Source organism: Macaca mulatta, chromosome X, assembly GCF_049350105.2.
Source record: "Macaca mulatta isolate MMU2019108-1 chromosome X, T2T-MMU8v2.0, whole genome shotgun sequence".
NCBI lineage: Eukaryota > Metazoa > Chordata > Mammalia > Primates > Cercopithecidae > Macaca > Macaca mulatta.
In genome coordinates this window covers 44,997,066-45,012,217 of record NC_133426.1, presented here as the reverse complement: position 1 = coordinate 45,012,217, position 15,152 = coordinate 44,997,066, and the positions used below count along the sequence as shown (strand labels likewise).

The 15,152-nt window shown below is 36.9% G+C and overlaps 1 protein-coding gene across 17 annotated transcripts in view; it reads right to left on the bottom strand.

Annotated features, from left to right (window-relative positions):
- KDM6A (lysine demethylase 6A) overlaps window positions 1–15,152 on the bottom strand; it is a 236,272-nt gene that overhangs the window by 67,969 nt on the left and 153,151 nt on the right. For all 17 annotated transcript variants that reach the window (XM_015127247.3, XM_015127249.3, XM_015127248.3 and 14 more), the window contains exons 7-8: window positions 8,203–8,257; window positions 5,489–5,523 (exon numbers count right to left, since the gene is read on the bottom strand). In XM_015127247.3, coding sequence (XP_014982733.1) covers window positions 5,489–5,523; window positions 8,203–8,257 — 90 coding nt within the window. The remainder of the gene's footprint in view (window positions 1–5,488; window positions 5,524–8,202; window positions 8,258–15,152) is intronic.

The window sequence follows — 15,152 nt, the reverse complement described above, 5'->3', positions numbered from 1 at the left end:
TATCCCGAGTAGCTGGGACTACAGGCGCTTGCCACCATGCCCGGCTAATTTTTGTATTTTTAGTACAAGCGGAGTTTCACCATGTTGGCCAGCCTGGTCTTGAACTTGTGGCCTCAAATGATCCACCCCGCGGCCTCACAAAGTGTTGGGATTACAGGCATGAGACACCACACCTGGCAGATTCCACTTTTATGAGATACCTAGAGTGGTCAACTCACAAAGACAGAAAGTAGAATAGTGGTTGCTAGGAGCCCAGTGAAGGTGGTAACGGGGAATTATTACCTAATGGATACTTTGAGATGATGAAATAGTTTTAGTGATGAATGGTGGTGACAGCTGCACAACAATACAAATTTACTTAATGTCAGTGAGTTGTACACTTAAAATTGGTTAAAATGGTAAAATCCTATGTATTCATGAAATAAACCCTACATATTTATCATATACCTATGTATCAGCTGGAATTTTTTTCTTTATTTAGAGTTCTTGGATTCGTGTAAAATACTTATCTATATTATAGACGTCTAATATAGGTAAGTATTATAGCACTTATCTATATATTATTTTGCTATATAGTATAATAACAAAGATAAGTCTATAGTGTTTTGTTAATATATTAATGCTTGACAGAAAAGTGTTAAAAATGAAACATTATAAACAGTGTTATTCAAAACAACATTATTTGTTTGTTTTTTTTTTTTTTTTTTTTTTTTGAGACGGAGTCTCACGCTGTTGCCCAGGCTGGAGTGCAGTGGCGCGATCTCGGCTCACTGCAAGCTCCGCCTCCCAGGTTCCCGCCATTCTCCTGCCTCAGCCTCCTGAGTAGCTGGGACTACAGGCGCCCGCCACCGCGCCCGGCTAATTTTTTGTATTTTTAGTAGAGACGGGGTTTCACTGTGGTCTCGATCTCCTGACCTTGTGATCCGCCCGCCTCGGCCTCCCAAAGTGCTGGGATTACAGGCTTGAGCCACCGCGCCCGGCCTAAAACAACATTATTTGTAATTATTCCTCAAAGAGGAGTAAATTAGTTAACAGTACATCTATATGTAAAGGGATATGATGCAGCTCTACACATACTGATATGGAATGATTTCCAAGACACAATATTAAGTTAAAATTTAAAGCAAGGTCAGAAGAGAACATACATTATTGGCTATCATTTGAATAAAATTAAATACAAGAAATATACATGCAAACATATGTGGACTTGCTTATATATACACTGAGTTTCTCTGGAAGGATTTAAAAACCACTGGTAACACTGATGGCTTTAGGGAGGGGAGTAGATGCCTGGGGAAGTGGAAGGAAGAGGATACTTCACTGTGTATTCTTTCAAAACTTCTCATTTTGGATTATCTATTCAAAAATAACTAACATTTTAGTAACAGGATGGAAAGGGAGAAATCCTCTATCTTGAAACTTTAAAGGCTATAAGAATTAAGATGGTGAACTGCTCAAATTATTTCACTAAACTCAAGAAAAAGAAAAGAAGCCCAGTTAATACTATTATTACTGTAGAAAAAAATGATCTGGAGGTCCCAGCTAATAAAACAGGGAAGGTAAATTAATTCATCAATATAAATGTTCAAGAATAATTGACAATATATTTGGAGATATGACATTATACAGTCATGCATCACTTAACAATTTCATCGTTGTGCAAACATCAGAGTATACTTACACAAACCTAGATGGCATTGCCTACTACACATCTAAGCTATAAGGTATAGCCTCTTGCTTCTGGCTACAAACCTGTACAGCATGTTACAATACAGAATACTAAAGACAATTACAATACAATGGTAAGTATGTAAACATAGAAAAGGTACAGTTAAAAAAAACAGAAAAAGTACAGTAAAAATACGCTATTATAATCCTATGGGACCACCATCATATATGTGATCCTTTGTTAATCAAAACATCATTGTGAGGCACATGTACAGAGAAGCAAAGTTATCTTTATTTATAGATGGTATGACAATATACATAGAAACCTATGAGAATCATTTTTTTTTCTTCCTTTAAACAGTCTCACTCTGTCATCCAGGCTGGCGTGCAGTGGTGCCACCTCGGCTCACTGCAACCTCTGCCTCCCCAGGTTCAAGCGATTCTCCTGCCTCAGCCACCCAAGTAGCTGGGATTACAGACACATGCTACCACACTCAGCTAATTTTTTTATTTTTAGTAGAAACAGGGTTTCGTCATGTTCCCCAGGCTAGTCTTGAACTCTGGGCTTCAAGTGATCCACCTGCCTCGGCCTCCCAAAACGCTGGGATTACAGGTGTGAGCCACCACACCTGGCCAATCTATTTTTTAATCTAATAAAATATTAACAGCTTGTCTATAAGACCATAAAAGATAAAAATACAGGGTTAGGGGATGAGATCTCATTAAAATTAAACCCAAATGCCTATTACTAAATTTAATAATATATTTTTTTAATCCTACAAAAGACCTCTTTTGTTTTTCCTTTTTGTTTGAGATGGGGTATCGCTTTGTCACCCAGGCTGGAGCACAGTGGTGAGATCTCAGATCACTGCAACCTCCACCTCCCAGGCTCAAGAGATCCTTCCACCTCAGTCTCCCAAGCAGCTGGGACTACAGGCGTGCACCACCACATCCCACTAAGTTTTGTATTTTTGGTAGAGATGGGATTTCACCATGTTGCCCAGACTGGTCTCAAACTCTTGAGCTCAAGTGATCCACCCACCTTCGCCTCCCAAAGTGCTGGGATTACAGGCATGAGCCACCGCACTCGGCCAAGACGTTTTTGCTTCCAAACATTATAAGCTCAATACCACAAACCCATTGTACTTGCTAACATTTCTTTAACACAATTCTAGGTAAAGTGGTATTCCATAACTTTAGTCTTAATTATGATCTTAGGATTTAATCCTGTGAAGGTAATGTGGGGAGAGGGCCCTCGGGGATTATGAAATGATACTTCTTCATTTATTAGTGGGGAAGACTTCTTCCTATGTAGAGAAGTAGAGAAACTTCCCTTGAACTACTTTTTGCCCAGCAGTAGCCATTAAATACATGTCACTTAAATTTCCTAAATCCATATTCATAAATAGGGTCCATTGGTAAAAATTGGTGGAACTATATAAAAACTAACTTTTAATATGTAGGTAAGCAGGCCATCTTGCTTCTCTTAATTTTTCACTTGAAAATGAAAATTCATATTATAATCACTGGAGTAGGGTTTTTTAATCCTTTCATATGTTTACAGTGTCATCCTCCTGTCACCTAACAATTATGTACTGTTTGCCATGAGTTTATCCTTTTGTTTTGTTTAATCTGAATCAGTATTAAAATTTATCAAATGAATCAATGGGAGGAGGGCCCTGTGCCCACACTACCTTCACGGGATTAAACAGTAAGACCAACAGACAACTTCACATCAGAAACAACGAGAGCCAAAAGACAATGTATTGTGAATTTCAAAGCAGTCAGATAAACAGAATTCCATCTCCAGCAAAAATACTCATTAAAAATAAAGGTTAAAAAAACTTCTGCTTCTTTAGCTAATGACAGACCAGTGATCTCAGAGAGAACTAGAAAAACTAGAGTATGGGGCAGAGGGGGGATGGGGGGGCAGAGTGGGGATGGGGAGGCAGAGGGGGGATGGGGAGGCAAAGGGGGGTTGGGGGGGTTGAGGTACCCAGAAATCTGATGCTAATTTTTTAAAGCTCCCCATGACAGCTCTGATTTATAAAGCTTCCCAGATAATTCTGCCACAGAGCTGGGTCTGGGAACCACCAACATAAATGATCTCAAACTATCTGATTACATCCTATAACAATATAAATAATGGGATGTAGCAGGATCTTGTATCTGGTGGGTATGAACTCTGCATGGCACATATATGCCTTATTGTAATACTTGGGCCAAAACATCAAAACAGACCTTATAATTTATATAGGCATTAAAAAAAACAACAACAGTATTTGTTTCCTAAAAAGCTGTAAAAAATTTATGTCGGCTGGGCGCGGTGGCTCACGCCTGTAATCCCAGCACTTTGGGAGGCCGAGGCAGGTGGATCACCTGAGGTCGGGAGTTCGAGACCAGCCTGGCCAACATGGTGAAACCCCGTCTCTACTAAAAATACACAAAATTAGCTGGGCGTGGTGGTGGGCACCTGTAATCCCAGATACTTGGGAGGCTGAGGCAGGAGAACTGCTTGGACCTGGGAGGTGGAGGTTGCAGTGAGCCAAGATCACGCTACTACACTCCAGCCTGGGTGACAGAGCAAGACTTCGTCTCAAAAAATAAAATAAAATAAAATAAAATAATATAATTTATGTAAACTATGATGACCTAATTTTGAGTCTCATGCAAATTTATTCCTGATTTTCCATACCACTGCCTAAAATGAATGTGTTATATTTTTATTTATTTTACTTTAAGCTCTGGGATACATGTGCAGACTGTGCAGCTTTGTTACATAGGTATACACACATGTACCATGGTGGTTTGCTACACCTATCAACCCCATCATCTAGGTTTTTCCCACATGCATTAGGTGTTTGTCCTAATGCTCTCCCTCCCCTTGCCTCCAACACCCCCCACCGAATGTGTTATACTTTTATCATACAACTAAGCAAAATCAAGATGTATCAGTCTTGACTGTATATTAATCAACACACACAAAACCAAGATGTTCTAAAATTTAAAAGTTTTTTAAAGTAAATGAGCCATGAAATTAATGGCAAGGACATCCGGAGGTGACTCTTGATGCTTTTCCAATAATGACACATAGAAGAGTTACTTCAGTCTTAAGAAAAAGCAAAAGAATTTTTTTAAAAAACAATGCATTACAACAACCATCTATAAACATTCTGAAAAGCAAGGTATTTGGCATCAAGAATAAGATAAATCTTAAATATAGCCATTTGAGCTTGCAAATGATCTACATCAAGTTCAGTTGTTTCTTTTTTTCTTGAGACAGAGTCTCACTCTGTTGCCCAGGCTGGAGTGCAGTGGCAAGATCTCAGCTTGCTGCAACCTCCATCTCCCAGGTTGAAGCAATTCTTGTGTCTCAGCCTCCCAAGTAGCTGGGATTACCGGCACTTGCCACCATGCCCCGCTAATTTTTTATATTTTTAGTAAAGATGAGGTTTCATCATGTGAAACCTCATGTGGCCAGGCTGGTCTCAAACTCCTGGCCTCAAGTGATCTGCCCGCCTCGGCTTCCTGAAGCAGTGAGATTACAGGCGTGAGCTACCGCGCCCAGCCGCAAATGGATCAAGTTTAAAGGAAAATATTAAATGGAATTTATTTGTACACAGCAAACACTCCTTGGAATAACTGTTTTACTAAGCAGCATCTTGATCACATTTAATGAGTATAAAATACAAAATTTACCTAAGAAGTAATGCCCAGAACTCCATTAAATTATCTGTACATTTCTGATTTCAGTAAAGCATGATAGGAGTGATGATTTTTGTTTGCTTTTGTTTTAAATAGAGTAAGTTAAAATACTTACCTGGGTTTCATATAAGTGGGCAATGTGAAATTGAACTGCAAAGGATGAGGCAAAATAAAAAATCAGTAATAGTACAGCAGAATTTGGGGCAAATTAAGTAAGAATAACAAAACATCAAACATTATCACAGTCTACACTATATAGATTTAAGTAATAGAAAAACATAACTTTTATTTGCTTTTACTAAAATAGACCATACAAACAAACACACGAAAGAACATAATCATGATAAGAAACCACATGTATTCATTGTCGGTCATTATCAAATGAAATTTCTGTCAATGTAATTATTAAAATTAGCATTAAATCTATAGCAAGTGAATATGTTTTACAAAGTTCAAAATGGCAACATTAAGCAAATAGAGAAAACCTTTATAATCTATACATTTCAAAACACAGTATTTAAAACCTAGTAAAATCAATATTTAATTAAAAAATATTAAAACCAAAGTACAAATCAGTGATGACATAAAAAATTCAAAGAGAAATAAGTTTTACAAAGACAATAAGGAGCCTGGTGTTGAAGAGTAACACTGGCTCAAAGTAGGTACTCTACATTTATTGTGACATCAGGCATTATCATAGTTATCAAGTAATCAAGTAGACTGTCTAAAGTAAACTATCCAAATCAACTAAACTGTAATAGCCTAAAGTCTCTAAATAGAAAACATGCTCTCCCATTTGAGTGATCAACCACCTTGTAGCACTCATGATGGTTCAAACTGTTTCAAATTCAGCAGTTTTCTGCCATGTGGCACTCATCCTACCTATGCAGACATTTTTCTCTCAAGAGTAATGATCTACAACTGAGATTTAAACAGAGTAGAATAAAACGAGGATTTACCAAAATATTTAGTTTGATATTTATGTGACATCCCTAAAAAATTATCATTCAACTGACTTACCAAAGTTACCTTTTAGGTACTAGACCATAATGAATTAAAGGATAATCAGTTGTTTTCTTATAAACTAATTTGAAAAGAATTTTAAGCATCTATATATTCTAGATGGTTTATACAACCTGGATATATAATTAAGAAAAACGTATAAATTGAAAATTCATAAATTACTAAACCAATGACTCAATTTGTTCATATCGAACCTTATCTTAGAAACTATAAAATATTGCTGCATGTTATTTTTCTACCATTTATTCTACAAACACCCTAATCAGTATCGGATACTGAATTTCATTTAAGAAAATAAAAATCCTTTGAATTTTCACAGGAAATTACCTTTAGTAAAAGTATGACGTAATTCATCTGGCTTAAATGATGATTTAATCCATACTACTTCTAAATCCATGTTATACTGAAAATTCTACAGGCTTTTCGCTGATTCAACAAATTCCTAGGGCATTTCTAAAGACTAAGACTACTTTTCACTAATATCTCTCTATACTCTTTTAAGTGATTTACAGGAGGCTAAGGCAGGAAGATCACTTGAGTGCAGGAGTTCGAGGCTGCAGTTGAGCTACTCTGGCACCACTGCATTCCAGCATAAGTGGCAGAGAAAGACCCCGTCTCAAAATGAAACAAAAAACAAAAACAAAAAAGTAACTTAAAGCAAAATACTGACTTTTTAAAACACGAATCCTTTGTAGGACTGAAACTGTCATTAATTGCTCGATTTTTCTTATACCAATTAAAAATTTTATTTTTTGGCCGGGTGCGGTGGCTCACGCCTGTAATCCCAGCACTTTGGGAGGTCGAGGTGGGTGGATCACGAGGTCAGGAGACGGAGACTATCGAGGTGGGTGGATCACGAGGTCAGGAGACGGAGACTATCCTGGCTAACATGGTGAAACCCCGTGTCTACTAAAAATACAAAAAATTCGCTGGGTGTGGTGGCAAGCGCCTGTAGTCCAGCTACATGGGAGGCTGAGGCAGGAGAATGGTGTGAACCCCGGGGAGTTGGAGCTTGCAGTGAGCTGAAATCACGCCACTGCACTCCAGCCTGGGCGACAGAGCGAGGCTCTGTCTCAAAACAGTAATAATAATAATAATAATAATTTATTTTTCAAGTAAGAGGTTTTTTAAGAAATTCAGCATCAGTGAATATTTTTAAACCTTTTTACTGGATACTCTAGCGTATATTAAGTAAATACACCTAAATGCATATCGATAAACATATAATCAACCCAGTCTGCTTTTGAAAAGACACTTACATAGAAGTAGAAAATAATTGTTTGGAAAAAAATACTTCGTTAGAACATGCTTCATAAATGCATTCTTTTCTAATTAATTGAAAAATGTCAACTCAAACTTTCTAAATGATACATAAAACTATCATAAAAGTCACAAATGTCTTCATAATTACCAGTAATTTTTATCCCACACAGTAGGAATCAGTAAGCTATCAGATAAGAATCTTTATATACTCAGATGTTTCCCCAAAGACCAGCAAAATCTGTTTTTAATCCTACCAAGTCATCTGCAATATAATACACAACAGAAAAAAATCAATCTTGTTCATTAGTGAAGATACTTTTAATTCAACAACTCACTTCACTGGCCTATCTATTTTAGACACAGGCTGTTCACAATATCTGGTCTTGCAGGTTCCATTTGTGTAAGTAGCCATGGCAACCAATACAGTTACATTAAACAATTCTAAAAGAAAAAATTGCACAGAATTTATCACTAACATTATTTTTATTTGCCATGAAGTGATCTGAATACATGTAGAAAACTACAGTACTTAATAATACTTACTTTCAGCATTGGACAAAGTGCAGGGATTACAGTCAACCAAAGCTAACTGAAAATGCTGCAAGAGGAGAGTGAGAAAGTTAATGCACTCAATTTAGAGTCACATAAAAGCATCTTAAGATACTTTTCAGGTATGTAAGGTCTAAAATAATAATAAATACATGCTGTGCAAATAAAATACACTAGCCTACTAACTAGAAATACTTTGAACATTTACTGCTGACAACTGACATGCTGTGGGGTTATTTTCTTGAGAAAGCTGAGAATAGAGAATTTGAAGAAGAATTAATTTTATCAAGTTATCCTATCTATACTTTTATTTATATGAAAAAGGTGAAGAGTTTTAAATCAAGTAAACAGGAAGTGTTATACAACTGTTTAAATAGAGAACATATCATTAGTTTTAAAAATCCAAGTAGAAGTCTGATGGTATTGTCAGAACACCACTGCTTATCTCAAAATGAGACATGGACTTCTGAAACAAAAAAATTACTATGAGAATTGTCATAGAGGGTAAAACTTTCCCTCTTTACTGATCTTTCAATAATCACTGTATTTAAGTGCCTTTTAAAATAGCCTGTGTCCAAGTTCATCTACCAAATATAACCGTCCTTTTACAATGTGACAATATATGTATAGAATTTGTAAAATTTTCCAGTTAACAATTTAACCACTAATATAGTATCCACTTGTAATAATATCATATAAGCACATTAACATCAATGCATAACACTAATTTTTAGGAATGCATATTATCAAGAACACTGGGTGACATTTAATATCTAGTGTATCAACATTAAACAAGGTAGATAAATTAAGACAAACAAGTAACAGAGTTGGTATAAAATCTAAGTTAAAGATGAGTAAATCTCTTTAAACTCTTCTAAATAACATTTCTACAAATGTATATTCAAATTTTCTGAGCCTCTACAAATTTTTAGCATTAAAAGTAATTAACAAAGTGGAAAGCATTAAAAAAATGACCACAATAAATTCATTCCTATCTACAATCCAAAAATCTAAAGAGTTACTGATGTTGGCTACCCAAAAGTCACAAGGAAGGAAAAATTAGAAAACATCATTTGGTATGAGCACTGGCTATTATTAATGTATTCATTCAAGAATGTCTCTTGGCCAGGCACGGTGGCTCACGCCTGTAATCCCAGCACTTTGGGAGGCCGAGGTGGGTGGATCACCTGAGGTCAGGAGTTCAAGACCAGCCTGACCAATATGCTGAAACCCCATCTCTACTAAAAATAAAAAATTAGCCGTTCATGGTGGTGAGCGCCTGTAGTCCCAGCTGCTCAGGAGGCTGAGGCAGGAGAATTCCTTGAACCCGGGAGGCGGAGATTGCAGTGAGCCGAGAGCGTGCTACTCCACTCCAACCTGGGCGACAGAGATTCCATCTCAAAAAAAAAAGTCTCTGATGTGCATGCATAATTAGGCCAGCCAACACTTGTAGTATTCTTAAAACTTAAAGCTGATTACATCTTCTGAATGGGTAAATTACTAACAAATGACTGTGACCCTTAAATGTTAAATGTTTAATTTATCTAACAAGTATTTATCAAGAGCCTATAATGCCCTAAGGACAATGCAGACACTAGGGATGCAATGGTCAACAAAACAAAAGTGAAAAATCATTTGCCATGGTTGACTGAATGAAAAAATTCTAACATTTGAACACTTTGAAAACTGCTTTTATTTTCCCTTGGCCTACTAAGCAGACTACGTCTTCAAACATCCGTTTAGTGTGCTACCACAGCAATAGAAAACAGACTATTTTAAAACGTTTGAGTACTATGAAAGCAAAGCATGCTTTATAATCAATTGCCTTCCTCTAGACAAAAAGAGCAGAAGAGTAGTCACACATTTTCAGACTGTACTACATCTCTAAGTCTAATTTGTCCTGTAAGCATAAATTAATATTTAGATAGATTCCTAACTGAGCCATCAAAGGATACAAACTGAAATGAGAAGAAACAGCCTTCAATATGGCAATATTTTAGTTTTATTATTTCGCTGAAACCCCACAAGGAAGAATAGAGATGTAGAATTCAAAAAGCCTAGCCTACATTTCATCTATCAGTAATTCAAGATTCTGCAATGAAACCTGGCAGGAGTATTTCTTGACCATGCTTTGTGTAATTATTAAACAATCTTAAAAGCAGCAATTAAGTTACTGATGCACTATTTCAAACCCACAACACTATGAAATACCAAACATTTCCAAACATAGGAAAATTACTCAGCAAGAGAATACACATTGGTTGGGCACAGTAGCTCACGCTTGTAATCCCAGCACTTTGGGAGGCCGAGGCAGGCAGATCACCTAAGGTTAGGAGTTCGAGACCAGCCTGGCCAACATGGTAAAACCCCATCTCTACTAAAAATACAAAAATTAGCCGGCATGGTGGCGGGCGGGTGCCTGTGGGGGAAAAAACGAGAATCTGTTTCAAAAAACAAAAACAAAAAAAACCCACAAATGAATACACATTCAAAAACATCCACTATGAGAATGAAAGAACTTACAGAATAATTACTAAGTGTTCATAAGAAACTAACACCATTCTACATGAAGAAAAACACTGATACACCATTCAGCACTCTTAAGAGAGATGAAGAACCGGGGTGGGGATAACATGACCACAAAGCCTCATTTCCAGGACCTAAACCAGATGCAAAATAGATGTACCTATTAACATATACACCAGTATAAAGGACTATCAATTATGATAACCAGCCCACAAACCTGAAAATATCATGGTAAAATATCCAGCATCCTTCCCTGCAACCAACAGAGGCAGCTAGGAAACATCTGTGCCTCTCACTGAAACACTGCAGTGCTGAAACTGGCTACTGCTGTGTGAAATAATTATTATGCAGAAGAGGCCTCTGCAGTTCAAAGACTATATACAAACCTGAAGGCGGAAAGCAGTCTACAGAAAATTAGTTTCCAAGCAAGAAGATTTACTTATGACTTTTTTTTTTTTAATGTTATAGAGATTTCCTTTTTATGGAGCACTTCTGGTCCAATTTAACGCAAGGTTTGATTCATTAGCATTTCTGTTGACATCTTTATCACCAAAGTCACCTTTTGTTTTAAAAGCCTTCAACGTGTTCAATATTTCAAAATAATGTTAGAGTATTTTGCCTAATACAGCCAACGAACTTTATTTCTATTGGGGGGGAGAAATCTATATTCATGTAATTAACACATAAAACTTGAGTTTCAAGACTTTATTTCCCTTTAAATTGTTTTATTTCTAGGTGTATATAGTCTGGTTATCTCATGAATCTTTTCACTTGTAAAACCCTTCAACTGTATTCCCAATCCCGAAAACAAGCAACGGGATAACTTTTTGCAATTGACAAATTATGTATTTAGTTATAAGTAATTAATTTGGAGCAATGTTTGGATTCCAGTACCAATCTAGAATGTTCTGATTCAGTGGGTTGTTGGCAACAACCTGCAAACCAGAAAAAAGCTTATACAAGTTATTCTAATATACAGAGTTAAACCACACTACTCTATTTTGAAGTTTTTAAATTATGTGCTTGCCCCAGAAACCTTTATTTCAGACTACATAAACAAGGTATGTATAGTTGATACTGCTGTCTATTTCCAATTAAGGTAGACACATGGCATTTTAGGACTGACACGCTGGCAACCAGCTTTTACCAGCTTTTATCTTATGCCAGGCATGCCTCTATGGCTATTCACCTACAGAATACAATGTTCACTGAAATTAATGCCTTAATAGGATTTTTAAAATTTTAACCTGCTCTGAGAATACACAGAAAAGACAACTCCATAAGAGAATCCAAAAAGATATAGAGGAGGAAAGTAAGAAATGAGTTGCTTCAGGCTGAGGAAACCACTGAAGTTATTTTTATAGAACATTATAAAACAGGGTTATAATGACCATTTAAGTGAGAAAAGGAAAGGTGTGCCAGGTACTGTTGCATGTCAAAGATAAATCATTTTTTTCTTATTCATTGTTACAGATTGCCACATTTCTAAAATTATGAATTTAGGGTGGGGCATGGTGGCTCACACCTATAATCTCAGCACTTCGGGAGGGGAAGGCGGGGAGATCACTTGAGGCCAAAAGTTTGAGACCAGCCAGGCCAACATGGCAAAACCCAGTCTCTACTAAAAATACAAAAATTAGCAGAGTGTGGTGGCACACACCTCAGGTGGCTGAGGCATGAGAATCGCTTGAACCAGGAAGCCAAGGTTGCAGTGACCCAAGATCACGCCACTGCACTCCAGCATGGGCAACACAGTGAGATTTCATCTCAAAAAAATAAAATTAATATTACAAAATAAAATAAAAGTATAATTTGAAACCAACAAACTTGATTCCTAAAATGAATAGTCTATGGGTAAGAATAGGGAAATGCCTTAGGATGTCATGGTACTTACTTTAAAAATGTGGTCACTAAAATAAGATACAGAACTGAAAATGGTTAAGTTTTGGTGGGGCTTGTGAGCCATGTTCCTGGTCAAGATGATCTGACTGAGGTTCTCCCAAAGCCCTCAAAACTCAGTTCTGATTTTCTTTGTAATACAAGGTTATTACAACTGTTTCCAGGAGGGAATCTACTGCATACCAATAACTTGCTAATAGCTAACAAATCCTAACGATCTTCACTCAAAAAAGAGGCTTCTTTTTTGAAGTTTACCAGCCGGTCTCTTCTAAAAATTTAACAACAACAACAACAAAAAAAAAAGCAAGACAAAACACACTGTATACTGAAGACGTTCAAAATCTTAGTTCCAGCTCTTCTTTTTGGCTCCAGATTTCTATCTGTGTACATGAATATCTGATATTCCTCAGGTACCTCCAAATCAATTTACTCCCAAATGACTTATCTCCATTCAGCGCCTTTTCACCTCCTAAACCCAAAACCGGCTGCTACTTTATTTATCCCCTACTTTTTAACACAGTAAAGTGGTCTGAGCCCGTAAATGGGGAATCTCTTCCCACATCAAGTCAGTTAATAAATCTCTTTAAGATCTCTAGGATACATTCATTACCTTGCCCCCATCCATCCTAAGAGCAACCATTTATCTTATAGCTCTTGCTCATCTTTCTTCCTGCAGCTGTATCCTACCTAGTCTTCCAACTCTTCATTTCTATCATACTTTATAAAAGTATAGGTATGCAACTGACTAGAAATTTTTAAAAACTGGTCCTAGTTTGCATCTAATCTATGTACACAAAATGATCAGAATATAAGTCAACTTAATTTCCAAGGTATTTCTATCCAGTAAGCAATTTGTATTCATATTAGAGTGAGACTGATATGTACGCAAATTACTAATACAAGGTGAACATGATACATAGTTTATAAAGGGGGATATTGCAAAAATTTGCACTGTAGAATATCCTTTTAAAACACAACCTTTTTTTTTTTTTTTTTTTTTTTGAGACAATCTCACTCTCTCACCCAGGCTGCAGTGCAGTGGCGCAACCTCGACCTCCCCAGTTCAAGTGACTCGTGTCTCCGCCTCCAGAGTAGCTGGGATTACCGACACATGTCAGCACGCTCGGCTAAATTTTATATGTATGTATGTATTTATTTATTAGATGGAGTTTCGCTCTTGTTGCCCAGGCTGAGGGCAATGGCTCGATCTTGGCTCACTTTAACCTCCGCCTCCCAAGTCAAGCGATTTCTCCTGCCTCAGCCTCCCAAGTAGCTGGGATTACAGACACCCGCCACCATGCTGGCTAATTTTTTATATTTTTAGTAGAGATGGGGTTTCATCATGTTGGCCAAGCAAGTCTCAAACTGCTGAACTCAGGCGATCCACCCGCCTTGGCTCCCAAAGTGCTGGGATTACAGGCATGAGCCACTGCGCCCAGCCAAACAACCTTTTTTTAAATGTGACAATACAGTGACTGCTACACAAAGCTGCCTTTGAAGACCAAATATCTGTAACGCCCTTAAGTTGTTATAAGATAGCACCAGAAATCGCTTTTTAATTAGAAATGACTTCTGTAGTTAAAAATATACTAGAAGAGAGAAAATTGTAACACAGGGAACCTGGAATCACCTTAACTCCTCAGTTTCAAAGAGAAAGAATGGTGCTACTGCACATATATGAGCAGTCATGTACTTTTCAAACAAGTATTCTGCAGGTATTGAAGTATTTTGGCTGCTTTTACTAATTCACACTTGAAGGCATGCTATAGAACTCAGGGCAGAAATAATATCAAACAGAAAAACAAAATTGGGCAGGCAGAGAGAAATAGAGAAAGCATTATTAAGTGGCCAGAAAAATAAATTAGGAGGTTGCCTCATATCAGAAACTATTATCTAGGAAATTGGTAAAGTACAAGCTGATGAGTAGTAGAAAGAGAAAAGAACAGGGAAAGGATGATTTTTTTCTACAAGTGAGAAAAAATAGAAAACAAAATAAACAGCAATGACCATCCTCTGCCAAAAGGAACAGTGATGTTACACTCAGGTGAAACTGAGTTGTACTGTCAATGACTAAAAGGAAAAGGAAGATTTAAATCAAAGAAAATAAACTGGCTTGCAGTTTCCTCAATCATAATCCAATCTACTGCTAACCATAAAAAGCCAAGCAAAATCTGACTATATGAATTTTATGTATAAAGAACCAAGTTATACCGAAGGAAGAAATACACAGTGTAACTAATACTAAAAAAGAATGTTCTTCTTTTCTTAAGACAACCAGAATAGTATGCTAATATTTTTTGGTATCTGCCTGGTGGTTTATCCAAAAACAGTATGTATTAAGAATTGCTTCAGTGAAGCATTTTAAATGTTAAATATGGTAGCAACGAAAAATGATATTAATTTGTGGATTTGGCCCTAAACTTAGTGATGTTGCTGTTACTCCAGTAAGAAAACCATTAAATAAAAAGTACCAGGCGTGGTGGCTCACGCCTGTAATCCCAGCACTTTGGGTGGGGGGG